Source organism: Macadamia integrifolia, chromosome 14 (genome assembly GCF_013358625.1).
Source record: "Macadamia integrifolia cultivar HAES 741 chromosome 14, SCU_Mint_v3, whole genome shotgun sequence".
NCBI lineage: Eukaryota > Viridiplantae > Streptophyta > Magnoliopsida > Proteales > Proteaceae > Macadamia > Macadamia integrifolia.
In genome coordinates this window covers 21872179-21899305 of record NC_056570.1, presented here as the reverse complement: position 1 = coordinate 21899305, position 27127 = coordinate 21872179, and the positions used below count along the sequence as shown (strand labels likewise).

The 27127-nt window shown below is 39.9% G+C and overlaps 1 protein-coding gene and 1 long non-coding RNA gene across 4 annotated transcripts in view; one reads left to right on the top strand and one right to left on the bottom strand.

The window, feature by feature from the left end:
- On the bottom strand, positions 1 to 4841 carry LOC122061208. 2 transcript variants are annotated; one of them, XR_006134589.1, is made up of 4 exons: positions 4442 to 4841; positions 4268 to 4369; positions 2514 to 2667; positions 1 to 1924 (listed from the first exon to the last, which is right to left on the bottom strand). It is a non-coding gene; the product is annotated as an uncharacterized LOC122061208 (long non-coding RNA). The 2 variants fall into 2 exon arrangements; XR_006134588.1 differs by lacking the exon at positions 1 to 1924 and having other exon boundaries at positions 2260 to 2667; positions 4442 to 4818.
- A 3565-nt stretch (positions 4842 to 8406) lies between these two features.
- LOC122061166 (protein TIC110, chloroplastic) overlaps positions 8407 to 27127 on the top strand; it is a 21582-nt gene continuing 2861 nt past the window's right edge. The window contains exons 1-12 of one of the 2 annotated variants that reach the window (XM_042624367.1): positions 8407 to 9043; positions 9406 to 9465; positions 10354 to 10477; positions 10623 to 10691; positions 10813 to 10911; positions 11251 to 11317; positions 15004 to 15068; positions 15173 to 15267; positions 16030 to 16154; positions 16257 to 16357; positions 25922 to 26138; positions 26504 to 26658. In XM_042624367.1, coding sequence (XP_042480301.1) covers positions 8520 to 9043; positions 9406 to 9465; positions 10354 to 10477; positions 10623 to 10691; positions 10813 to 10911; positions 11251 to 11317; positions 15004 to 15068; positions 15173 to 15267; positions 16030 to 16154; positions 16257 to 16357; positions 25922 to 26138; positions 26504 to 26658 — 1701 coding nt within the window. In that variant the 5' untranslated portion in view covers positions 8407 to 8519. Of the gene's footprint in view, positions 9044 to 9405; positions 9466 to 10353; positions 10478 to 10622; positions 10692 to 10812; positions 10912 to 11250; positions 11318 to 15003; positions 15069 to 15172; positions 15268 to 16026; positions 16155 to 16256; positions 16358 to 25921; positions 26139 to 26503; positions 26659 to 27127 lie in introns of both variants that reach the window. The other variant, XM_042624366.1, reaches the window with a different exon arrangement.

The following is a 27127-nucleotide window of genomic DNA, read 5'->3' as shown; positions in this document are numbered from 1 at the left end:
TTTTTGTCATATGCACCAACGTCTCGATATTAGGAACCGATCTATATCGATCCCACGACCCAAATGGATAAGAAATTAGACATAAGAACATTCAAGAGTCTTGATGGATTTGAACCACCACCTCTTGGGGAATCCCCAAATGCTCTATCTATTTGAGCTAAAGACTTTCATACAAAAATGCAAATGAGAGCAATTATGATTGAATAATTAAGAACAATAGTATCAAAATTTTCAGATTTAAACAAGTCAAACTAGAAATGAGTGAAGTCATGCTTTTCCTTTATAGAACAAGGGCATAACCTAGATTTAAAACTAGCAAAAAGGGAAATAAAAATACATGCCACGGTTATACAGCAAGCAAGTCCCTCTTGCTTATTTGTCATTGAGACATTTCATGGTTGGAGTAAAAGCCACATCAAGCAAGTCCCTCTTGCTTATTTGTCATTGAGACATTTCATGGTTGGAGTAAAAGCCACATCATACATACTATAAAACGAAACAGTTAAAGCAAGTATTTCAAAATTTTGAACATCAAAATAAGACGAATCCCATAGAGCATCAGATCAGGAACTCCATGAAACCCAACATAAGCCATTACTTAAGAATTATCAAAAACTGGAAGTAAAGTCTGAAGCTGTTAAATCATGAATTCATTGACCCATTCATGTGTAAAGCCAATAAATCAAAACGTTAGAACACAACACAACTAAGGGGATATCAGCTAGGTTGACCAGTTGGATCTCTGAACCAAGCCAAATGATCTGAAGCTTTAGATAAATAGATCATGCAACCTGAAGATGAAAATCAGTGTTATCATCTGTACTCGTGGATTTATAACTTAAATATCACTATTAAAAAAAAAAAAAAGAGCAACCCAATGCACAAGGCTCTTGCTACTGCAGGGTTTGGGAGGGGCAAGTGTATGCAGCCTGACCCTGCTTCGCAGAAGAGGTTGTTTCCAAGTTTTGAACCTGCGATCAACATGTTGCATTAAACCAGCCACTCATTTTATGACACCAACAGACACATACATGAGAGACTCAGGTCAGATTGCCCAGGCCTCAACAACCAAATTGAGCTCTACTTTTGTGGGAGATGACATGAAGCCAGTATTAGAAATGGAATGAGAGCTAATAAAGCAATGTAGTTGAGAAGCAACATAAGAGAATGGAAGTCATAGTGGATTAGTACGTACTTCATTTGCCAAGTAAAATCTAGTTGTTGACTGGTTCAAAAACATAAGAGTGGCTAGAATTGTTAGGCTCTCACAGTGACATATGAAGCATGTAGGGACAAACGCAAACTAAAGTACAATTGGAGACTAAAGCAAGAACCTACTTCTCTTCAAATGAAATTTCATACATAAGCTACCATATGATAGGTACTAATAACTCTATGAGTAGTTGAATGAGCCCAAACTATTGAGTTGCTCAAAGAAACAACAGGCACACCTCAGAGCCTAGTCAAGAATTCTATACTGCTTATAGGCTGTAAAAATCCACGCAAGAAGTTAAATAATCATGTGAAAAATCATTTGATGCATTTGCAATAAGTGCATAGGTTTGCTTATCACCGTAGCAATAAATTATGGCCATTGATGTTGTTTCTAGCAAAGCAAAATGATGAAGAAGCATTCCCACTGCAACACAGACAGTCAAGCTTTCAACAGCCAAGAAGGATTGGAACTCTTCACCAGAGCATCCACGGTCCATTATCTCAGTTTCCTCTGCTTGAATTATCCTTGCAAAGACAGTGTGAACGTTTCCAGGGAATCTTGTCAACTGAATACAAGATCTCTCAACTAAAGGCCTCAACCTAGTGCCCTCACTGCCAAACCCAATAACAGTTGATGCTCTAAGCAAAACCTCATTCAAAGGAACAGCTTTTGAAGAAACAACACCACCTAGAACCCTGAATCCATTCTCTGCAGATGATGTCGAAAACAGGGCTCCACTTTAGCTTAGTGTTTCTTTAGAAGTGAAGAAAATGTTTCAAAATATTCAACGTGCTCTTCAAAGTGCATGTAAGCCCAATTTTATTAAAAATAGAGGACCTGCACCATAATAACAGTTCCCATACTAGATGCACTATTAGTATTTAAATGAGCTGCTCAGATAAAAACCCTTCTTGAGGCAGTGAAAATTTTTCAGCCAACACCCGAGTCTGAAATGAGAAACTAAAAAAATCATGCATTGTGTTCCCACAAGTAATAACAATCATCTTATTTTTCCCTAGGGCTGGAATGCATACAAGAACATGTTATATTGAAACAATATTATTCTCTACAATGGTCAGAATATCATCTCAAATCCAGATAAACCTACATTTTTATAGAAAGAAAATGCAAAAGCCCTAATGTTGAATACTTAATTCCTCACAATAACTTAAAGCATTCTTAGTCCTCCGGAAAAAAATCTTGCAAGTACAGAAATTCTCCTACTAGCAAAGATTTATGGTAACAAATAGACGAACAGATAAAGACCAAGATTAGATCTAACAAAGTTTAAAGTTACCTTACAATATTACCCATGATAAAAGATCAAAAATTTGAATCATCAGAAAAATATCAATCAGACACATAGAATTTAGAAGCAGAACACCCCTTGGAAAACTGCTCCCAATGCTAACAAGCTGTTTAGGCACTCCATCAAATGCAGTCTTCAATATCTACACCATAACATTAAATCAACAGAAAGTAGCTTAGAAGTGAACAGATATTAAAGAAATTTTCAAAGGGGTGAAAAAAAGGAATCTATGTTACCAATTGGGCAGATCATAAAGAGAGTATCCAGAACCAGTTCTCACAGCATACATGCAGTGTGTAACCCACACTATGATATCACCAAGAAGATCGCCATATAAAAGTTGACCCCTTTGGATGAAGATAAGTATCATTCTATTACATAGGTATGGACAAGGTGAACATGGAATGGATGGTTACTAAAACTAAATGGTACCAATTTGCAGCAGGAGATCTTCCATGTGAATCCACAAAATGACTACCACTTTCACATGTACGGCACTTGACATCAGTATGCCCATAGCAAAACATCCATACAGTATATGATGAGGGTAGATTTTTTCCAACTCGGAGTCTGTCAGCTGCATCTCTGACAAACACTAATGCAAGTTTTTTCCAACTGCATGCTACTTGGAACTAGCAACCTTGTCCAGATAGGAAATGTTTTCTGCCTCATAGCTACAACAACTGCATGAAAGGGATTTGAAGTTGGCCAATTCAGTTGAGTTTTTTCATAGAGGTCCCACCAGATACAAAATGGAAAGTGGTTCATGCATGTGGTTGATGTGCAGCTACTAAATGTTAAGGGAAAGATGACTTACAATTGACAGGATTTAGACTTCAGACTAGATGCAGTTGCCACAACAGTAGCCTCCAAGAAATGTGGAATGTGTAACTTCAAGACAGCTCGGGCCAGAAACAGAATGCCCAACTTTTACATAATTCCCAGAATAGCAATAAAGCTGGATAATTCAGCAAATGGGACACCAAAAAAGCAAGAAAATATCAACAAACTAAGGTACCCATATATCTATAAAAATGTCTACTAAGGTACCCATATATCTATAAAAATGTCTACCACTGCATGGGTTGGTTTCAACCAAGTCTACACAAGAACTCCCCCAATTCAACAGACCCAAGTTTCGGCAGATTTTTCCCTTGGTGGCTGACCATAATTGTTGTGTTCAATCAGGCCATCAAACTCAATCAATTTTTCGCCAAAATGGTCTACACTGTCCTTCAAATTGGAGGTTACCTAGCCCCCAAATATCAACCAGCTACACTGCTGTTAACACTAGCTGAGATTTCCGAGAGTCTCAAAACATGTCAGTAGTGACAATTATACAAAAGAGCTAATAAAGCCATAATCGACCAAAGGGTTGAAATTTCTTCCCTCGTCTTCCTCAGAGATGCTCTGGACAGGTTCCAAATTCAATGGTAAAAATGTTGGTATTACAGAGTGTTTATTAATGTAATGTTGTTCTGTTTGGACCTTGTCAATAGGAACATTCATTGGCATCATTCGAAGGTCTGCATAAGAACGGACAATAGTGAATTCTGTTCTGTCTGCATTTGGAATCCCCTCCCAAGTCCCATCCCAAATGTCTACTAGCGACAGAATTGAAAAGTGCAAGTTACAGAATGAGGGCACATTTTAAATCCAAAAACTTTGAAAGAGATACCAATAATCAATTTTAGAAAGGGAAGAGGGGGGATGGGGGAGGGTTAAAATACTAATGCTCTTACCCGATTTGGAGTTGTTTACACATAGAAGATGGGAAAGATTGCAATTCAAATTTCTCTTCTCTTGCCACGACCTGCTCCAAAAAGGGCGAGTTCTGTCCAAACCTGAGCAGGGAAAGAACTTTATCAGATGTCACCGCAGGAGAGAGAGAGAGAGAGAGACGGAGAAAATCATACCTGTTGCTGGTGTCGTAGTTTAGGAGAGTGAGATGATTGCACAGCGTTGTGTTCTCCCTCCGTGGCTCCCTCGCTGTTTCCTTCCCGTCTTCTTCCCTCTTCCTTCTGAAACGAATTGCAACCAACTCGGTGCTTTACCACCGTCGACGGAAGCTCAAGGCCTAACGCTGTCGCCTCCACCACCCATTCCCTCTCCATCTCACACCATGCTCCCCTGTCCCCAACTAGCTCACCCACTATGTCCTCTAATCTCACCCCAGGACTCATATCCTCTCTAGCGGTCGACGTCGCACCCGACAGTGGGGAGGACCTGGATGTGCGCACGTAAATTGAAGTGTGTGTTCGAATCCTTCTTTCTGTCGTCCAATGCCACGCTGAAGAAGAGGATCTGAATCATCCCACCCCACACTCTCTTCTTTTGTGTTCGACCGTCCACACCCCCTTCTCTTTCCATGCATCCACCTCACCCCACTCCAATGTTACACCCAATGCTACAACCCCTACCCCGCACCCCCACCCCAACCCTCACCCTCCCTTTCCCTCTACACCCACCCCACCCCACCCCACCCTACCCTTTGCTGCAACTGCACGCCCCCACCTCTTCTTTCACGTGACCACCCCCACCTTGTCGCAATTCGTCTCCCACCCAACCTTGGAATTCTACCATCCATGTTCCTAGATCCTCCATCCCTAGACCATCCCCCCTCCCTTTGCAACCAGCCCCAACCCAATCTCTACTATTATAACCCCAACTTACCCGTGGTCCCCTACCATCACAAACCCCCTTATGTGACAAAGATCTCTTCAAAACACCGGAAGTGAAAGCTTCATCCATTCAATCTCAAGTGCCAAAAACTTCAAAATAAAAAACCTGACTGACAAGGCAAAGGAACTCAAAAATAAAAAACTGATTGAGAGAAACTGATATTTAATTTCGGAAGAGGGATAGGTATGCTAGCGGGTTATTACCCATGAATTAGGAATGCTGGCAAGATTTTGACCATAGGATTCAATCAACTTGAATTAAACTGTTGGATGGAGAGAAGATATACAAACTTTCAATCTACTGTTGCTCTCTCTCTCTCTCTCTCTGAGTCGAAAAAGCCATTCCAAAATATGAGTTACGATTTGTTGACATCCCATGGCTACTGCAGTTCTCCGCTCGCAAGACTGCCTTAGAGGTCGGTTTCCAGCAGAAACCCTAACCTCTCCCCCTTTCAAACCTCGAAGAAGTAGTAACTCTAATGCTAACCCTACCCCTAACTCTAACCCTACTTTTACCAAATTCAGCCGGAGAAAGCGAACTCCAGTTGGATCTCCAGACAAAGAGAATAGGTGCAGTCGTTGTGAGATGGTTGGTGCTAGATTGCCGGTCAAGAACATGATTATGGGGCAAGTTACAATTTTAAAGTGTGATGAGATGTTGAGGCCGACAGAGCACCGAGTTCGTGGTGTTGTCGAGGAAGAGGCAAAGATCAATGAAGTTATGGTCTTGTATTCGACAAAACGATTAGGTCCAGAGTTGGATATGGTTCCGAAACATATTGGTTTGACATATGTGAAGTATGATCATTTGACCGCCTCACACCTATTCCCTCCAATGAATGATCGGTTTTTGACCCATTTTAATCGAATTGGGAATCGGCCTTTAAACCCTAGTAACGCATTAAATTAGTATTTCTCAGCCAAAAATAATTTGTATTGTTTATAATAATTTTCAAATACTCCGATCATATACGGCGGTTTCAGGTCATAAGCCGGCATTCAGATCATAAACCTTCTTACACCGATTCCCTCCGATGAATGATCAATTGTTGCCATTTGGATCCAAGATGGAAGGGGAAGAGAGAGAGAGAGAGAGAGAGAGAGAAATCAAAGATACGGACATCGATGGCGACGGAATTTGTGGAAGAGAGAGGGGAAGCCATAGATAGTGAGGGAGAAGAAGAGTGACGGTAGAGCATCGGGGCTAGGTAGGTTATGTAAGACAACAAGTACCCAACGGTATTGATGTAATCTATCTAATCCAATAGTCTACATTCACTAGCATACCCAATTCCTGGGTAACTCGCTAGCATTCCTGTCATTTTTCCTCTAATTTCACACCAAGTTCGTCCATTTATTGGGTTGGAGAATAACCAAAGAATAATGGCACATAGAACCAACACAATAGGTATGACATGTTCGAGATAATTTCCACCGAACGTAAATTAAGGATATTGTCAATATGTTCATGAATCATAATTCACAACAAATTAAAGAGGAAACATGTATACCATTCACCATCGATTGAGATGAACTTCTTGTCATGCTTGAGCTTATCGTTGCTTGATCTTCACTACAATAAACACGTTAGATTCTTAGGTTTCTCCTAGTAGATCCCCTTCAATATTTTATTGGCAATGGTTTAATGAGAATGACAAGAGTATGATGAGAACCTAGCGTCCTACATATACAAGTATCAGCAGTACAACCTTCCATCAAGGAATACTAAATAAATTAGACTCTATTCCCATAATTATACATGAAATGGGTTTCCATAATTAAATTATAATACAATTTAAGAGATATATTATTGACCAATAACTTGATTGGTCATTGGGACAACTTATTTCCTACATGACATGGACAGTAATTGAATCCCCTGGAAATTAAGGGTTGGGTAACATAGAGCGAAAAAATGGTGGTGAGGCTCATGTGGACTATCGAACACATTTTGTTTTGACTTTCTATGGTTTGTGTGAACAATTTTTTCATCTCCTCCTACTTGCAACCATGGAAGAGAACTTCACGGAGCTATGATTGTTTGGCCATGGTTATCTAAGAGAGAGAGAGAGAGAGAGAGAGAGAGAGAGAGAGAGAGAGACAAGGAGCCACATGGATGCTTTAGTATATGGAAGGAAGAAACATAAAGAAGAATTTCAATGAAATCTAAAAGTTACTGTGAAGAGAGAAAGAGATGAAAAAATGTTGATTGACTGGCCGGTCGAGAAGGGGGGTGAGGTAGGTTGCAAGCTAGGGAGAGGGAAATAGGGGAAGGGGAAGAGTAGTAAAATTAGAAACACAAAATAGAGGAACCCTACATATCACTAAAACTTGTTAAGTTAAAATGATCAACTAACATTTTAAAGGTATTAACCTTAAAAAACCTAAATTGAGTTAAGTAGTAGGTGAAGGCATTCCTTTTTCACGCATCTTCCATCTCAATTATTTCACTATCATATAAAAAATTAGGGCATATTTAGCTCAAAGGTTTTACAGGTTAGGGTTGATTTCAATTGTACAAGAAAAGCAAAATGCTCCTCCCTCTCTTTCAAAACCATATTTAATTTCTCTCATTCCTTCCCATACATGAAATTAGGGCATATTAAGCTCGGACTAGTTGTTATGAGTGACTAGATATGATTTGAAGCATTTAATATTTTTACGTATAGTTGATGTTTGTAATTAGTTCATGTTGGAATCAATAGAGTATGACATGGCGATGTTTTGTTTGAAATCACTTCTGATTTGATGTTTAGAGGTTGAAGACAACTTCAACGAGAGATGAAACAGAAGGCATATTCCTTTGTTTTAGTTAATAGGTATAAGATCTCTATTCACTACCCTTAAATGGTGATTTGTATATCTAGAATTTTCTCCACCTATGACATCATCACTAAATGATGATTAATTAATGAATACAAATTAATTGTAATAAATCTTAAATGTAAGAATAGTTATAAACTTTTCAAACTTTTGAGGTGTCAAGTATCATATTATTAGAACTATTTTTTGGTGAAGGTTATATCGTTAGAACAAGAAATACAGAAAATCAGAAACCAGAATTAGGGAGAGAGAGAGAGAGATGCGGGCCCCAACTGCCCAAGTCATGCGCGTAGAACGGACAAGGTAGTTTATGCTTTGTTATCAATGCTATTTGCTACGCCGCGAGCGTACTTTCTTAACTTAGATATAAACCATGACAAAGAGATAAGCTGCCATTCCCGTCCCATTTCCGTCTGCTTCGTCTCGTCGTCACCAAAACCCTAAAAAGAACCCTGCACTTCGCTTTTCTTTTCTTAGAGGAGAAGGAGAGATGAATCACACTCTTCTCCTCCCTTCTCCTTCTTCGTTTTCTTCTACTTCCTCTCGTCCCTTGCTCTTATCTCAGTCTCAGTTCATAAACCCTAGTCGTTTTACAAGAAACCCTAGAAATTCCTTAACCAGAAGACGCGGACGTCGAATCTCTGTTACTCGAAGTTCATCTGAAGATGCAACAGAACAAAACACTCCAGTGAATTCTATCTTCGGGGATAAGAAGGAGCTAACAGGAATCCAATTACTTGCTGGAGGGTTATCACCTCCGGTTAGGTTAGCGAGTTCGGTCGTCATTGTTGCTGGTGCTCTTGCTGCTGGGTATGGGCTTGGTTATCGGATTGGAGGGTCTCGAAATACGGGACTGGGCAGTGCTGTTGCTCTTGCTGCGGCTGGTGGTGCTGCGGTCTATGCGTTGAATTCTTGTTTACCGGTTGTTGCGGCGGTGAATTTGCATAATTTCGTGTCGAGTTCTGATGATCCAGGGGCTTTGGTGAGGGAAGATATTGAAGGGATAGCCAAAAAGTGAGTTAATTTCACTCTCTTCCGAGTTTGTTGATTGTTTGTAATTGATTTACTTGGTGAGAAATTATGGTTTACATGCAATTTTTTTATGTATCAAGTTTGTCAGAGATGTATAAACTTTGAATTTTCTGGTCTTAGTATGTGTTTTGGGGGTTTTCTGGTGGCTATTGGTGTCCAGAGATAATTAGACCTTTTCTTCTGGGCATGTTTATGAATTTCTGGATTCCTCGTTCTCCTGGGAATGGTCAATTTGGTGAGAAAACCATTGTCTGAGGGTCATTAGATGGGCCACTGAGTCGAATGGTTTGTTCTTATTTGCCCCTTCTTTTGTTCTTGTGCTCTTGTGTTTTTGAACCTTTCAGATATGGAGTTAGCAAACAAGATGAGGCCTTCAATGCAGAGCTTTGTGATTTGTATAGCCGGTAAGTCAGACATTCATTATTTCTTCAGCTGTATATGCACCGTAGTTGTTGATATACTGTTATAAAGAGGTATATACCATACCTATTATCACATGTAAATTATGAAGTATAGCTTTCTGAAATGGAGGGCCAATGTCGCTTAAGACATCTCAGAATCTCTGGCATGCTCCGTATTCTGATATTTGTGGAACACAGATTTGATGGGTAGACCACCACAAGTTATTCCATGTTATCAGGGATTGTATAATGGGGAAATGTCCTTTACAATATCTAGTTAAGAGAAGCTTCTCTTAATTGTTCTACCATCTGACACTTGGTCGCTCAGCTGGTGCTCAGACTTTATAGACATGTCCATGCCTCCATCTATCCATCAGTTAATTTGAGCCAAAGTATATAAATGGTCTGAGGGGGTTATCCTGGCCATGTGGTTAAGAACTTGAGATGGGTTTCCGATTTGACCCATGGCTGATCCATAGGGTGTACTGCCCCATGCAGTGGCTGCTCTGCAGAGCTCAATACTCCATGTGGCTGATAAAGGACGGGCCATGTAGACATGCATATCTCTAAGGACATTAAGGAAACATTTGCCCTTATTTATTATGATCATCCTATATTAGTACCGATTTGTGCTTTTCATTATGTATCCATTATCTAATAGCATGGAAGAGCAGTTCCATTGTACCTTTGCTGTCTTGCTTTCAGTCTTTTTGTTTTTCTTTTTAAGAAAGAATCTTTTATTCAATACTAGTATTAACAAGTACATCATTTTCAAGGCCTGTGGCAGTACTTGCATTGTTCAATCCTGTATGATGTTGTCTGCAGACTCCTGTAGACTTTCTGGCTTCTGCCAGTGGATTTCCTTAATATGATCTGTGTTTGTCTGTTTAGGTTTGTATCTTCTGTTCTTCCACCCGGAAATGAGAATCTTGAAGGCAATGAAGTAGAAACCATTGCGAAATTTAAGAACGCTCTTGGCATCGATGACCCAGATGCAGCTGCTGTGCACATGGAGGTAGCTAGGGATATTTATTTAGTTATTATTATTATTATTTTTTCTGTAGTTATTGTCGTTGTTGTTGTTATCATCATCTTGAAACATGGCAATCTTTATTTTATTTTTCAATTCATTGATCGAGTTTTGTGTGCTGGACACTTAGATTGGAAGGCGTATCTTTAGGCAAAGGCTGGAAACTGGTGACCGTGATGCTGACATAGAGCAGCGTCGGGTAGGCTTCTTGCAACTTATGCCATTTTGACTTGTGATAGTGGTTTGCAAAATATAGTAATTGCACTGAGACTTGAGAGATGATATGAAGCTTGACCATTATTAGTGAGTCTCCAGTGCAGGCATTTCAGAAGCTAATTTATGTTTCAACACTTGTGTTCGGAGAAGCATCAACATTCCTTCTGCCTTGGAAGCGTGTTTTCAAGGTTACTGATGCTCAGGTACTAAACTGTTCACCATCAAGTAGTGTTATTCTTTACTTGTATTGGTAAAATATTTATAAGTTGTTTCTTTGCTAGAGTTGCATTTGGTGTTCCATAGTCTTATTTCTACAAACAACAACAACCATAACCTTATCCCAACTCAATATGTTGGAGATGGAAGGAATATCTAAATTTACTTAACCAAGTCAATATGTGGCATTTTAGTCTTTTACACCAACTTTTTGTTTGACAAGTCTCGTACACTAACTTTGTTGTCAGTTGGTTTAAATGTGTTATAGTTTTAATTTTAATTTTTTTTATATAGATATTAAAGGTCCAAGTTCTTTAATTTTCCAGGTTGAGGTTGCTGTCCGGGACAATGCCCAGAGATTGTATGCATTGAAGCTAAACTCAGTTGGCAGAGGTGATTCAAAGAACCTTACTGTGATAAATACAATACTTATAGGTTTATTATATTGGCTCTTGCTAAAGCTAAATGGAATTACTTTAGTTAACTAAGACAGAAGAAGATGATAAATTAAATGGATATATCCTTGCCTATGAATCAATTATGTAGACATTATGCTTTTGAAAAATGTTTTTATCTTTTATTTTTTCTCATAGGTAACAATATTTAAATATACTTGATGAATAGAAGTGACCATGGGTCTTACTATATTACTTGTTTTATAGTGTTGCTAAATATAAATTGGATTTATAAAGTTTCCTGTTTAGAAAAGAAAAGGATGAAATCAACATGTTTTCTTCATTTCGTTTATTTTCTTCATTTCTTTCTTTATTTGTTTATATGTATATTTTTTTATGAATGACTGAAAAAAGAACTGTTTATAACACCATGTATTGCTTCACCCTATTTGAGCTATGGATCCAAGTTTTCATACTAGTGTGATATTTGGTGAGAAAACCTCTTTTAATAACACAATTGATGGATGAAGAGATGATCTCCTATTTTCCCTTTCCCCTGCACTTGAGAGACACAAGAAGGGGTTTCGGCCTTTTTTGGCTTCTTGAGCATGTAACACATATCTTCTTATGAACAACATCTTAGCCAAAGATATTACATGTTGTAGGGATTGGCAATCTACAATATATATTGAGTGAGGTTGTTCAAATTTCGTGATTGAGATCTATATTTTGAATGACTGTTTTGAGGAGGCTATGGATGCAGAAGATTTACTGATGCAGATACGCACTCGTGGAGCAGTTCATACCCATATGGGTTTTCCGGATATGGATGAACCAATTCCATATTGGTTTTGGGTCTAGTAGGATTTTAGAAATTTACTTTATTTAGGAAGATTGTTTTTTATTTTATTTTATTCACTTTATTTTAGCAAGTTAGGTACACAGGATTTAGAGAGTCGATTTGCAATTTGTTTACTTGTTTAGGGTAGTTTCTTATTTCAGTTGAGTTTTTATTTTATGTCTTTTATTTTCCTTTAAATTGGTTGTAACCAATAGACAAGTCAGATTGAAAAGGCGAATTGAGCTAGAGTATTTGTGGAGCCTGCGGGCATGTGTGAGTGATTCTCCTTTCTCTCCCCTTTCTTGGTGCGATTTCTCCCTCTTCCCTGCAACTCTGAGACCCCTCTCAGGGATTTCTTCCCTACCCCTACTGACCCTCCTTCATTTACTCAAAGCAGCCCCTCAACATTTCAGCCCACCAGTTGTTGATGCTAAGGCCAATGATCGAACTTCCCAGAAGCAAGTCACTCGGTGTTCCTACCAAATTTCCTTCAACTAACAAGGATAAACCACCCCTGCCTACTAAATGAGGCAGTGTCTAGTGTCATTGTAGGGTCTTTGGGCACTCAAAATTTTGCCCATACCAACAGAACACCAACCTCGCCATTGTGGCACTTGTAGCTAATCCGAAATTCTTAGTATGTGAGTTTGAGAATATTATGATGGAACGATTGGCGATGTTAATATTGGAGATGCGGTGGTTGAAGATGATACAGGAGAACTTGGCATTTATACCCTTGACATGACTTCATTTACACCCTAGACATGACTTCCGCCCAAGGTTTAAGAACTCATTTCTTTGTGGCAAATATCAAATTTTAGACGAAATAGTGTACTTTTTCCATGTGTTTTGCTTGGCCATTTTGGGGGGCTAATGGTTGAAATTAGTGAAATGATCAAGATGACCAATTTTTTGACAAATTAGTGCATTTTTTGGGCCGAAATGAGTGATATTTCATAACAGAATGATTGAACTATGACCGAAATTGTGTTTTTTCGTGTTTTGTATGCAGTTTCATTTCGATGAAAAAAAAAAATCCGAAATATCCAAGATTTTGGCTAGATTTCGTCGATTTTTCAGACCATGCTTCTGCCATTGAAGAGACTGTGAACATTGAAGAAGGACTTGAGGAGAATCAGCTTGAAGAAGAGAATGTAGAAGATGTGCTAGAATACGAACCCATCCGAAGACATAGAAGTTGAGCGCGTGGAGTTTGTATAAGGATGTGAATTTGAAATCGAAACAGTTTATCGAAATCAAACTGAACCGTTTACACCAAAACCGTGAAACCATGTATTAAATGGTTTGGTTTTAAAATTGAAACCATGATTCGGTTTTGGTTTTAAAGTTTAAACCATTGGTAAACCGTTAAATCGATTAACATATACTTAGTAAATTTAAGTCATCCAGTGTTAAGTTTACATTAAAAAACTATTAAAAAAAAAGCATATAACAATAAAACAAAAATTCAATTCAATGTTACAATTTGCATCCATTTTGCTAAAAATTTTGAAGGTAAAGAAGTTGATTGGATAAAACATTAGAAAACATAAGAAAACCGCTTAAAGAGAAACTGTTTATAAATGGTTTTGGTTTTAATATATGAAACCGTTTATTAAATGATTTGGTTTTGGTTTACCTAAAAATTCTTGCACCGAATCAAATCAAACCGTCTACACTGGAACCGAACCGATTAACACCCTTAAGTTTGTCATCCCCTTGAAGAGCGATGCCATCGTTTATACGACTACATCCGTATATTCAAGTAGCTGCTTGAATTCTTCTTCAGACTGAAGATGGATCTGCGCCGCACGAGAATCTTCTTTATACATTTCAAAATTTGAGAACAAATTTTTTCTAAGAGGGGGAAGGTTGATGTAGATCGAGCTGCTAAGACAAAGACCCAATTCTCAGCTTTGTGTCCATCGAACCAGCAATCTTGGGTCAATTCCTTGGTTTAGTTGCAGCAGTCTTGGATTAGTTATTTTCTTTATCATGAAGCCTACTCAGCAGCATCGATAGGAGTTCTTACAGCCTTCTAGAAGCACGATCCTTGCCCCTCCATCTCCTCGACAAGGATGTATTTTTTTGTCTTTATTTGTTACTTTGCCGGCAAGAATTGATCTCAGCAAGGAGAGAAATTTGTTTCTATTTTTACTTCTTACTTCGCAACAAGTTTGTTTCCTTTTTAGGTCTTCTTGTTAGACAAAGAGTGTTTTAGTTTGGTTTCTATCTTTATGTCTTTCTTGGTTAGCAAGCATGGTGATTTAGGAAGTCTTTGTTAGTAGTTTTTATTTCAGTTCTTGCTTTCTAAAATAGGACTTTCTATGTGTAATAGCTTAGCCCACAGCTATAAAAAGGGGCCTCCATCGATTGCACTGTTACGGCCAGATTTTATTTAACGAAATTGAAAAGCATCTTCATGGCTGGGAGAGTCAAATTGAGAGGGTGACAGGCCTGAGCCAAACTACCCTTTTTCTTCCCTCCTCTCACCTCACCTGACCTCACCATCGAATTCTTCTTCTTCCCTTTTGTTCTTTTATGATATTGTATGCCTTGTTTCAAAAGAAAAGAAAAGAATCCTAGAAAAAAGAAATTCTATTGGATTGGAACCGTACTGTACTTTTGTTTATTAGTCTCATATGCTATCAGTTTGTTTGTTCAGCTTCAGTAGCACATATAACAGCCACTCATGGTTTTGTAATAATAAGCATCTTTTAGCTTGTTTATCCATAGATTTTGATGAAGAGCATGTGGTCAATACCTCTCAGTAAGTTGTGTGTATATATGACAATCTTGCATTTGCAATTGAAATGCAAATAAAATTTGAATTTTTTGTTCAGATATAGATGAACATCAGCTTGTTAGTCTGAGGGAAGCAAACCTTCAGTATCAACTTTCTGATGAGGTAGGCCTTCGTGTATGCTGGATAATATAATGATTTAAAGATGTTTTCTGTAGTTTGATTTTTTATGAACCTTTATAGATGCGGTATGTTTTGTTTCTTCACAGCTTGCTGCAGACATGTTTAGGGAACATACCAGAAAACTGGTTGAGGAGAAAATTTCAAAGGCACTCAATATTTTGAAGTCCAGGACAAGAGCAGCGTATGACATCTATTTTTTTAGTTCATGTTGTAGATAGTTGGGTATCCTGAGGTTGTGTAGATATCTTCTTTCCCTGGTTAAGAAGTGCATAACTATTTATACGGAAAAGTTCTTCTAGGCAGAACCATTGAAAAGAGGTATCTCCTTTGGTGTCATACCTCATTTGTGCCACATTGAAGGTGATTTAGCAATTTAAACTGTTGGATATCTGTGGAATGGTCTGAAATAGCAATGAGTGAAATTTCAGATCCAAATTCAGAAATATCCTCCAATGTATGTCTGTGTGTCCCTTTTTTTTTCTTTTCAGCCATCTTCCATATTCCTGGATTTTCAAACCTTTATCTTGACACTTTGCCAACACAGTTTGACTGGAACTTAACATGTATGAGAGGGGAACTCGGGATTTACGAGTCCAAAAAATTTGACCCACATCTGAGCTCCCATGTGCACAGATTCACTTTCCTAGAGATTTCTAGGAGAACCCCCCGTGAAAAATGGTTCCCTGGTCTTTAAGTTGCTTCTTCTTTGAGCTATTATGTTCTAAGCTTCTGTCCTTTTGGTGCTGGTTTAAAAATCATTCGATCTTCTCCATACTAAAGTGGTAGAAGATAACTTGTAAAGTATTGCATGAGAATGTGATCTGAACAGAAGTATTCCAATGGAGTGTCCTTATGTTCTTTGGAGATAAATTATGAAAATTGACTGAATTTCAACAGCGTTCATATCATCTTTTTTGGCTAATAGAACCAGGGTTTTCAGCAGGGGGGCAACAGAGGTGGTGGAACTGCTTGATGAAATTTTGGCATTTAATAATTTGCTTATGTCCCTAAACAAACATCCCGAAGCTGAACGCTTTGCTCCTGGGGTTGGACCTGTTTCTTTAATAGGTAGACATGCTATTTGACACTGAATGGAGCTTTATGTTCCTAGTTCCTACATGTGATAAGCTCATAAGCATAGGCACCGATTTCCTTTTTTCTCTGGATTAGGTGGTGAGTATGACGGTGACAGAAAGATTGATGACTTGAAGCTCCTCTATAGAGCCTATGTGGTAGAATCTTTGTCAAGTGGTCGCTTGGAAGAAAATAAGGTATAATCTCTCTCTCTCAACTTTGTTTCTAGGTTTGGTAACATGTAGCTCATGTCCGAATGACTAAATTTTGATGTCAATGTTTTAACATAGAGGGTTTTCCTTAACCTTGAAGTTCCAATGTCTGGCCATCGTATACTTATTTTGGTTTCTTTAACTTGAAATTCCAACTTCTGGTCACCATAGACTCGTGTTGTAAGATTGTTTCTTTCAAACTTCATCTATTTTGGCACAATTTCCTTTATGGAATTTGTTTTAATTATCATATGTGTGCCTTTAATGATTAATATCAACATTACTAAGTTTGTTGTTTGCCATTTGTGCATGCTGCCATGCATTCCCTTTGATGGTATGTCTTCCATGGCTACATTGGGTATTCTTGAACTTTTGCTTTGTCAATCTCTGATATCAATTGATGCTAATGCAATAAAGGTTGGATATGGTTATTTTATTCACAGACTATTATTTGTAGGGTAGTTCATACTCATCTTTACCCTAGAGTCTGGTATGGTGATTGCCTTTCTTTTATACAAAGCCTTAGCATGGTCCTCATCTGATGTTTTCCCATCTGTCCATTATTTCTCTTAGATGCTTTCCTTTTACTCACTCTTTCTTTAGTAACATTTATCACTTTATATGTGCTGATATATGCATACTATATTTGCCAATAGTTTCACTTCTAAGACAGGCTCAAGATGAAAAGATTGCTCTTCCATCATCGAGGCCCCAAGCAAAATCTCAGAGTTACAGCTCCTTCTACCTTTTGATAGCAAGGGTTCTCGCACCGTGGACGAGTGCGAGTAAAGAAGCTAGGCCAAAAGCGTAAGATTAGATTAGCATCACAAAACATTGGATCTTAAACTGGTAAGAGACAAGAATTGATATATGTTATGAGGAGAAGAAGGATTAATATAGCCGTATTCAAAAGACTAGATGGAAGGGTAAAAAAAGCTAAGGAGTTGGATGACTTTAAACTTTGGTATGCGGGGGATAAAAGAAATAGAAGTGGAGTGGACATAGTACTGGATAAAGTGTTAAAGAATGATGTGGCAGATGTCAAAAGATTCAGTGATAGGCTTATATCCATCAAGCTTGTGTTGGAGAAAGAGTTTGTTAATATAATTAGCGCCACGCACCTCAAGTAGGATTGGATGAAAATAGTAAGATACAATTTTGGGAACACATGGATGGATTAGTGCAAGGTTCTAGCCATGGAGAAAAATATTATAGTAGCCAACATGATCGTAGAGACTATGAAGGTATACATGGAGGATATGGTTTTGGAGAGAGGAATGAGGAATGAATCTCAGTTTTAGATTTTGTTGCGGTTTATAATCTATCTATTGTAAATACGTACTTTGAAAACCGGAGCATTTATTTCTCTGCTCAAACCTCTTCTGCCTTCTTCGCTTCCTATATTTTTTTCCCCTGGCTGCTGTCTCTTCTTCGTCGTTCAGGTTAGCAGGTCAGATCCGGAGACCTTGCATTGGCCGAAGTGTTGGTTTGGGGGAATAAAAGGATTTGAAAAAGGGGTTTGTGTCACAGCCATTGGATTAGAATTGGACACGTGTCGCTCACAGGTAGGGAATTGGTGGATGAAGAATTGGAGATGAGCCAAATCCCCATACCTGGGACTTGGCTGTGGGACCCATACCTGGGTGGATCTGGAAGGAGGGACTGGGCTGGTTTTGGTGGAGATTGTGAACGCACTGCTGATGGTAGCTCTGGAGCACTCGGAAAATAGGTCAGGAAATAGTTCACCAACAGCCGGCCAAAAACTAGACGAAATTGGTGGCTGAGACCATTGGAAGTCACGAGGGAAGAGTAATGTATTTTGTGTGCCACACTAGAAGTGATGGAGATAGTGGAAAAGGGGGGTGGACTGCACACTTTTGTTTCTTATCCTTTTCAGGATTTGGTGTTTTTGTAAGAGGGGGGGGGAGACTGCCACATGGCCTATTTGGTTGGATGGGGAGATGAAGTCCAGGGTTAAACAGAGCGAGGGGGAGCATCATCAGCTGTTGCGTGTTGAAGTGGGTTGATGATCTGGTACTTCAATACAAGCTCTGTTCTCATCTTACTTGCTGATCGGTCGCTTGCTTTTGCTGTTTCCACTCATGCTGCCACCACCACTACCACCACCACCACCATTACTGCTGCTTCCAATCGTGGTCATCATCTTCATCCTTATCTTGCTCGCCTTCTTTCCTCCGACGTCTTCAACATCATAGTCACCTCTCTAATCTCTCTCTCTTGTTTTTATTTATTCACCCCAAAAAAAAAAAATATTTCAGGGTTTCTACAAGACCAACTTCATTGGGTCTTTCATTTCATGTAAATAATCTCATATAAAGAATAAGAGTAATAGAGGATTGCTTACAGACATGTCTCCAATTTTGCATTCACTTTTTTTTTTTCCCACTATTTATCGGTTTGATTAGATGAAGGGTACATTCTCTTTATCCTCGATATTTCACTGTTCATCTTCTTGATTTCTTCTTCTCAAGCGTATACAAAGAAAATGCAAAGAACTAGACTAGGCATGATGAGGATGGATGGTAATAGGAGGTGATGATTGTGAAGGAGGAAGTCCAGCAGTAGAAGAGGAAGCTGGAGACAAGAAGTCAAGAAGAATGACCTGTTGACAAAGCAGACATGGTAGGAGACAATACTATGAGTTGCAAGAAAGAGGAAAATAAAAACTGACCTGATTTGGTCGTGTTTCTTCTGACGGGGTAAAAAAAACGAGCCTTTTGTGACTCGGACAAAATCTGAGCTAGGATGGTTATTTTTTATACTGGTAGGGTCTACATGACCCTTGAGTCTTCACCTGGTTTTATATATTTTTTTACTCGACTTGGGTGACTCGCTCAAGTCAAAACCTGGGTTGCCAATTGTCTCCCACTATGTTTGAAGGGTCTAAGGCCCTAAAATGGTGGTTCCTAGAAGTTTTGGGACCTAATTTGGTCATTTGGGCCTCAATACCATCACTCAAAATTTGAAACCCTAGCTACTTTGGGCTTGATAGACATCTTAAAATAATTTAATAATTATTTGTATCTTACTGTTATTATGTTGTTAAGGGTTGGATTAGTGGGGAAAAGAATTAGCTGCCCAGATCACTTAGCCAAGCTTTTGAAGCATGTTGTCGGAATCCGCCCAACAAACGCCCACGGGCCAATAGACTTAATGCATTAGGTTAGGTAAGATTCTAGAGCTTTCTATCATAGTGAAGGAAGTTTAGATACTTGTGGAGATGTCCTTTCTCTAGACCCTTTTACCATTATAGAGAGACTTCTAGAGAACCTTCTAGAAGCAAGGAAGAGTATAGAAGTTACTTTTACATAGTTAAGAGAATAGGAGAGTTCTAGAGTTCTGCACTAAGGAGGTGGAAAGTTTCTAGTCTCCTTAACTAGAACATTCCTAACCATTGGATGGAGGACAAGTGTAAACATTTTAGGCATTCTTTGAAACTTTAGTTACCTATAAATACGGTGGTGGTCTCATTTAGCCAAGGCACCAAAAGCAAGTGAGCTTTCAAGCTTTGTGCTCAAGCTTTCTAGTGTAATACAAGTTCTTCCAGTCAAACTCTCTTGTGTTCACTACTACTCTTCCCAAGTCCCTTAAAGTGTATTGTAAGACTTAGTGCTAGTGATAGTGCTAAGTGCCGGCGCGGTTGCTTAGAAAGGTCTAAAGTCATGACAGTTGTGATATCAGAGCTTCGTTTGCGAGGGAGCCAAGCTTGTGGGATAAACATCATTTCTAACCTTACAGGGGTGCATGACATGGCAATAGGCGAGCAAAATTGTAAAAGGGAGACCAACCCCAAGGCCCCCAACACAGGGAAACAAAAGGAGAGTAAAGACAAGTCCGTTGATGTTGGTGCTGCTATGGAGCCTCGCTTAGCTTGAGTGGAGTTAGCAATTGCCGAGGTAAAGAGGTCTCAATGTTGTGGAGCAAAGTGGAGAGGAGCTCGAAGGCCGCGTGGTGGAGCTCAAAGAGGAGCTTGCTGGCCAGATAGGGGAGTTCAAGAAGACTATTAAGTACTCTCCACACCATGGCACATAACCAAAAGGAGTTTGCCACCTTGAAGGCTCAAGTGGGAGAGGCATTGGCCAAGATGGAATCTCGCATCGATGAAGTATGTGAGGATTGGGCTATGTGTAAGAGAGCAGCAGCCGAGGGAGCCACTATCTCTTGTGAAGTGTCCAGGGTGGAGACACCAAAACCCAAGCCATTTGATGGGAAGAGATGCACGGGAAGTTGACAACTATCTATGGCATATGGAGATGTATTTCGAGACATTGGCACTCGATGATGAGGCAACAAAGGTACAGACCACTACTCTCTTCCTCACTGACACTGCAACTCTATGGTGGCGTAGGAGCCATGCTGATATAGAAAGAGGTACATGTACCATGGACACTTGGGTTAGTTTCAAGACCAAGTTAAAGAAGCAATTATATCCCAAAAATGCTGCTTTCTTGGCTAGGAAGAGCCTCAAAAGGCTCAAGCACATAGGCTCTATTTGGGACTACGTGAAAGAATTTTCTACCTTGATGCTCGTGGTCCCAAATATAACTGATGAAGAACTCCTATTTAACTTCATGGATTGCCTCCAAAGTTGGGCTGCACAAGAACCATAATGTCGAGGTGTGCAGGACCTTGCTTCAGCCATTGCAGCGGCGGAGTCATTAGTGGAGTTTGGGAGAGAAGATAGTTTTAAAGCCAAAAATGCAATAATGGAAAAGGTGGGTGAGAATAAGGGTCCAAGACCTTCCCCTCCTAAGGAAGGCACTAGTATACCATCTTCAAGCAAGGAGGGTAAGCTCATGAACGATAAAAAGGATAAGTTCACGCCCAAAGATAAGTGTTTCTTGTGTGATGGGCCACATTAGGCTAGGGACTGCGTCAAAAGGAAAGCTCACAATGTCCTACTTGAGGAGAAAAGTGAGAACGAAGCACATATGAGGTCCTTACCGCAGCTGAGTGCCATCAAGGCCAAGACAGAGGTCAAGGTCACAACCTCTCAAAAGGGGTTAATGTATGTGGAGGTGCCCGTCAATGGCAACACCACTTGTGCGATGCTAGACATGGGCGGTACTTACAACTTTGTCTCAACGGAGGAGGCGAAGAAACTTGGACTTAGGATGTCCAAGGAGGGATGATGGATCAAGGCTGTAAATTCCTAAGCTTGTCCCATACATGGTGTTGCTTGAGGGGTCTAGATGAACGTGGGGACATGGAAGGGCACTGTGAATCTATCGATAGTGCCTATTGGCGATTTTCTAGTGGTACTTGGCATGGATTTTCTTCGAAGTGTCAAGGCCATACCCATACCATTCATCAACACAGTCTGCATTATGGACAAAGGAGCTCAATACATGGTCCCAGCGACCTCAAAACTTCTTTCACCCATGCAGTTAGAGAAATGAGTTACGAAGTGAGAAACAACATACTTGGCTACAGTATTGGAACAAAAGGAAGTTGGTCCTATTGAGATGTTGCCCAAGTCAATTGAGAAGGTCCTTGAGGAGTTCAAAGACGTTATGTCATTGGAGCTGCCTAAGAGACTTCCACCTAGGAGGGAGATGGATCATGCTATAGAGTTGGAGCTTGGTGCCAAGCCACCAGCAATGGCACCCTATAGAATGTCAAGCCAGAGTTGGAAGAGCTAAGGAAGCAACTCAAGGAGTTACTTGATGTGGGATTCATTCGTCCTTCCAAAGCTCCCTACAACGCCCCAGTTCTCTTGCAGCTGAAGCATTACGGATCACTTTGCCCCAATCCTCCTTGCCTGAAGATGGTTTTCTAGTGCCTTCTTGGAAGGGTAGGTTTTGGACCCTTTTTCTCCCCCACCTTTTCCATTATTGTCTTTTTTTTTTACTTTAGAACTATCTTCTCTCCTAAACTCCACCAATGACTCTGCCGCTGTAATGGCTAAAGCAAGGTCTTGTGTGCCTCGACGTTGCAGTTCTTGTGCAGCCTAGCCTTGGAGGCCATCCATGAAGTTGAATAGTTCTTCATTGGTCATACTCGGGACCTTGAGCATCAAGGTAGAGAATTCCTTCACATAGTCCGAATGGAGCCTTTGTGCTTGAGCCTTTTGAGGCTCTTCCTAGCCAAAAAAGAAGCATTTTTGAGATAGAATTGCTTCTTTAACTCAGCCTTGAAACTATCCCAAGTGTCTATGGTGCATGTACCTCTATCTATATCAGCATGTCTTCTAAGCCACCATAGTCGCAATGTCGATGAGGTAGAGTAGTGGTCTGTACCTTGATTGCCTCATCATCGAGTGCCAATGCCTCGAAATACCTCTCCATATGCCATAGATAGTTGTCAACTTCCCATGCATCTCTTCTTATCAATGGCTTGGGCCTTGGTGGCTCCACCCTGGGCACTTCACGAGAGGTAGTGGCTCCCTCAACTGCTGCCCCTCCTATAAATAGCCCAATCCTCACGTACTTCATCGATGCGAGCTTCCATCTTGGCCAATGCCTCCCACACTTGAGCCTTGAAGGTGGCAAACTCCTTTTGGTTATGTGCCATAGTTTTTAGAGTACTTAATAGGGACTCCTTGAGCTCCCCTATTTGGCCAACAAGCTCCTCCTTGAGCTCAACTACGTAGCCTTCGAGTTCCTCCCTAATTTACTCCACAACATCAAATCGCTCCTTCACCTCGGCCATTGTTAACCCCACCCGAGTTAAGTGAGGTTCCATGGCAGCACCAATGCCAACGGACTTATCTTTGTTCCTCTTTTGTTTTCCTGTGTTGGGGTTGGTCTCCCTTCTAGGGTTTTGCTCGCCTGTTGCCATGTCGTGCACCTCTATAAGGTTAGACATGATGCTTATCTAACAAGCTTGGCTACCTCGCAACCGAAGCTTTGATACCACAACTATCACGGTCTTAGACCTTCATAAGCAACCACGTCGGCACTTAGCACTCTGCTAGCACTAAGTCAGCCTTACATGCTCCTTAAGGGACTTGGGAAGAGAAGTAATGAGCACAAGAGAGAGTTTGAGTGAAAGAACTTGTATTACACTAGAGAGCTTGAGTACAATACTTGAATGCTCACTTGCTTGGTGCCTTGGCCAAATAAGGCCACTTCTATTTATAGGCACCAAGGTCTCAAAGAATGCATAAGATGCTTACACTTGTCCTCTATCCAATGGGTAGGAATGTTTAAGTTAAAGAGACCAGAAACTTTCCACTTCCTTAATGGATAACTCTAGAATTCTCCTATTCTTTTAGCTATGTACAAGTATCCTCTAGACTCTTTCTTCCTTCTAGAAGGTTCTCTAGAAGTCTCTCTACAATGGTAAAAGGGTTTAGAGAAAGGACTCGTCTACAAGTATCTAGACTTTCTACACTTTGGTAGAAAGTTCTAGAATCTTACCTAGCCCAATGAACTAAATCCATGGGCTGTGAGCTTGGCCCGTGGGCCTTTGTTGGGCGGGTCGTGACATCTTGCTCACATGGTGGACAGTCACCTAGTGTTTTTTGGTTAGGATTCAACCTTAACACATGCAGGTGTGTTTCTGACTTTTTTTACATGTTTTGCAACTTAAGTCAACAAACCTCTTAATAAGAAGATATTTAAATCAAAGTGCGCTGGGAAACCTTCTATTTAGGGTGGATAGAGAAGATAAAGTGCAACTCCCTTAACCTAATGGCCCTTGCTGTTAATATAATACAAGCACTAAATTCTTTTAAAGGGCTTTAGAGAGGAGTAATGAAGTCCCTAATTTATAGCTGCATTCATAACGGTTAGAAACTAGGTGGTTATACCTGTTAGACCTCCTCCATTCGATCGTCCCTTTTGTCTGGTCGACTGTCTTGACTAGCCATTAGAGCCAATGACTCTATTTAGCCTTCTACAACTATTTTGGTCGGTCAACCATTTGGGCATCTGTTGACTGCCTGCAGTCCAAATCCAGACCTTGCTCTCAGGAAGAATTTTTTGACAAAACACATCTTTGGCCAGTCGACAGTCCGTTTAGCTGGTCACCCTATCAGACTATAGGACATCTGGATGATCGTTCATCTAGATTTGTATTCTAAGGCTAGTCAAGCCAGTCTTTTGTCAATCGACCGGTTCTTGAAGCCGATCGACCACCCTCTCTGTTTAGTAACATTAATTATTGTCAACTTATCTTCTAAGAGATCGGTTTACTCCCTTATCTTCTTGGGACTACTATATTGTGAAGGGCATCTAGGTGACTAGAGTGAAAAATGAATCACAAGAGACTATACAAGCAAAAACCTAATCCTATGGTCACTTGAAGCTTGGACTTGAACATTTTATTTCCAATTGTGCGTGTAGCATCTTCCAAGTCATTGAGATTCGTCCATTTCTTGAATAACTGTGGCTTAGTGAAGCTTGTATGTTGTGATCGACGGCTTATTCATTGCTCTTCAAGTGACACTTGCTTGATACATCTAGTTAAGCTTAGGCTTGCTGCTTCATTGGTTGTTCTTTTTGAGCATGGTGGGAATATACAAACCTTTCGGCACTTAACAAATCATTATTATACTCGAAACCATCATGACAATATAGGTCATCACCAAGGTGCCCAATTTTCCAGACTATCGGTTGGTGTTCATGAATTATCATCACCAAAACATATTTCCACAGTATGGAGTATTGGGAAAAATTCAATCTGCCAACTTAAATAAAGGGTGAAACTGCAATATCTTAACCTCTTTCTGGGTGTCATCGAATCACCCAAGCTGGTTTGCATATTTTGGGACTGTTATAATTTGGTCACGCCTGCATAGCATACCGGCCCCCTGGCTTCTTGTGGTGGGGTTGTTCACTCTGTTTTTCTAGCATTTCATTTCAAAACCACAAGTAGGTAAGAAAACATTAGCAGAAGATTCACATGCTTCACATTTTACTCGTGTTGAAAGGTGCATTTAGAATGCCACTAGTGGGTTACAAGTTATTGTTCCTTGACTGGTCAGGAAAAGGGGGCAAAGGGGTATCTTACCCCACCTTTGAACACTTTGGAGATATCTGTCTCCAAAATTTAATTTGATTGGGGTTTGACAAATTGTCCCATTTATAGAATTCTACATTGCTTGTGTCTAGGCGGTGAGTGGGTGAGTCAATGTAGGTATGGTACATCTTGTGTTTAAGCCCATTTAAATATCTGTTGGCCTTGGAAGAGTTAGCTATTTTATGTCAAAGCTTCAATTGCGGTGGATGTTTATCCAACTTTTCAGCTTACGTGAGAAAGAAGCAAGTAACAAGGAAGCAAGGGCGAATGCTGATTGTTACAGTCAATGTTGTTTGATTGAATTTTGACGCTATGATTTCTAAGATTGATTTATGTATGGTTCTGAAGTGTGAGGGCATGGATAATTCCCCAAAACACAAACTAATTACCTCAAAAAAAAAAAAAAAACACAAATTAGGTGATTCTGACCTGCCTTTTGTTGTTAGGATTTGGTTGGGCTCCAATAATATTCTGAGAATCTGTTTTCTTCAACTATATCATAACCTTTTTTCTGATATGGATCTTAACAGTCCTTTGTCTTTCCTCCCTTCACTGTTTATGTAGCTTGTGTCTTTGAACCATTTGAAGAACCTATTTGGTCTAGGCAAGCGTGAGGCGGAAGCGATTATGGTGGACGTTACCTCAAAAGTCTATCGTAGACGTCTTGCACAGTCTGTTTCTGGTGGTGATTTAGAGGCTGCGGATAGCAAAGCAGCCTTCCTTCAGAACCTCTGTGATGAATTGTTTTTTGATCCAGAAAAGGCCAGTGAGATCCATAAAGGTATTTATGTCTCAGATCTGTAATATCTCAAGTCAACTATTGGAAATCCTATTTATGTTGTCTTTTCTGTATGATCACTTTCCTTCATGGGCATGAGATTTTACCTAGCTTTTAAATTTTAACCTGTGTTTAATAGTAGTTTCCTAATGTGCTTTGAGATATTCTGTTGTTTATGTCAAGTGATTTGACAATAAAACTCCCTATGTAATTGGAACAATTATAAAATTTTTAATGCATAGGGCTATTGCTGGAGGAAATTAGCACCATGTGGCATTGACTGGTTTATTACTGTGTCCTGATATTTCTAGTGCCAAAATCCATTCTCCTTTTTAAGAAAGAATATGAATTTCTTCATTTCATCTCAGAAATTTATCGACAAAAACTTCAGCAATCTGTTGCTGGTGGAGAGCTGAGTGAGGAGGATGTTGCTATGTTGTTGCGTTTACGAGTTATGCTTTGCATTCCTCAATCGACTGTGGAAGCGGCGCATGCTGATATTTGTGGCAGCCTGTTTGAAAAGGTGAACTATTATCATTGGTTTTTTTTTTTACTCTTAAGTGGGCTAGCCTCTGGCGCAATGGTTAAGTTGCACTATTGCATGCAACATGTTGGCCACAGATTTGAAACTTGGAAACAGCCTCTCCTGCGAACCAGGGGGTAAGCTGCTTACATTTGCCTCTCCCAGACCATGCAGTAGCGGGAGTCTCGTGTACTGGGTCCCCCCCCCCCCCTCTTTTCTCTCTCTCTCCCCTCCTTAATAATGAAACTTCTGGTCATCATACTGGCTTTAGGAATTGCAATTGCAATTCTCACGGAAAGAACTTAATTCGTAAACTGAAATTCTGAAATTCTGAAATATGCACTACACCTCTGTATTTAAGGAATTACAACTTCTGGTCTTAAACAAACCTATGTACCTCCAATTCAGTGAAGTTCTGAAGAACTTGCTAATTATGCCTCTTCCCCTTCCCCACCCCTGCCCCTACCCC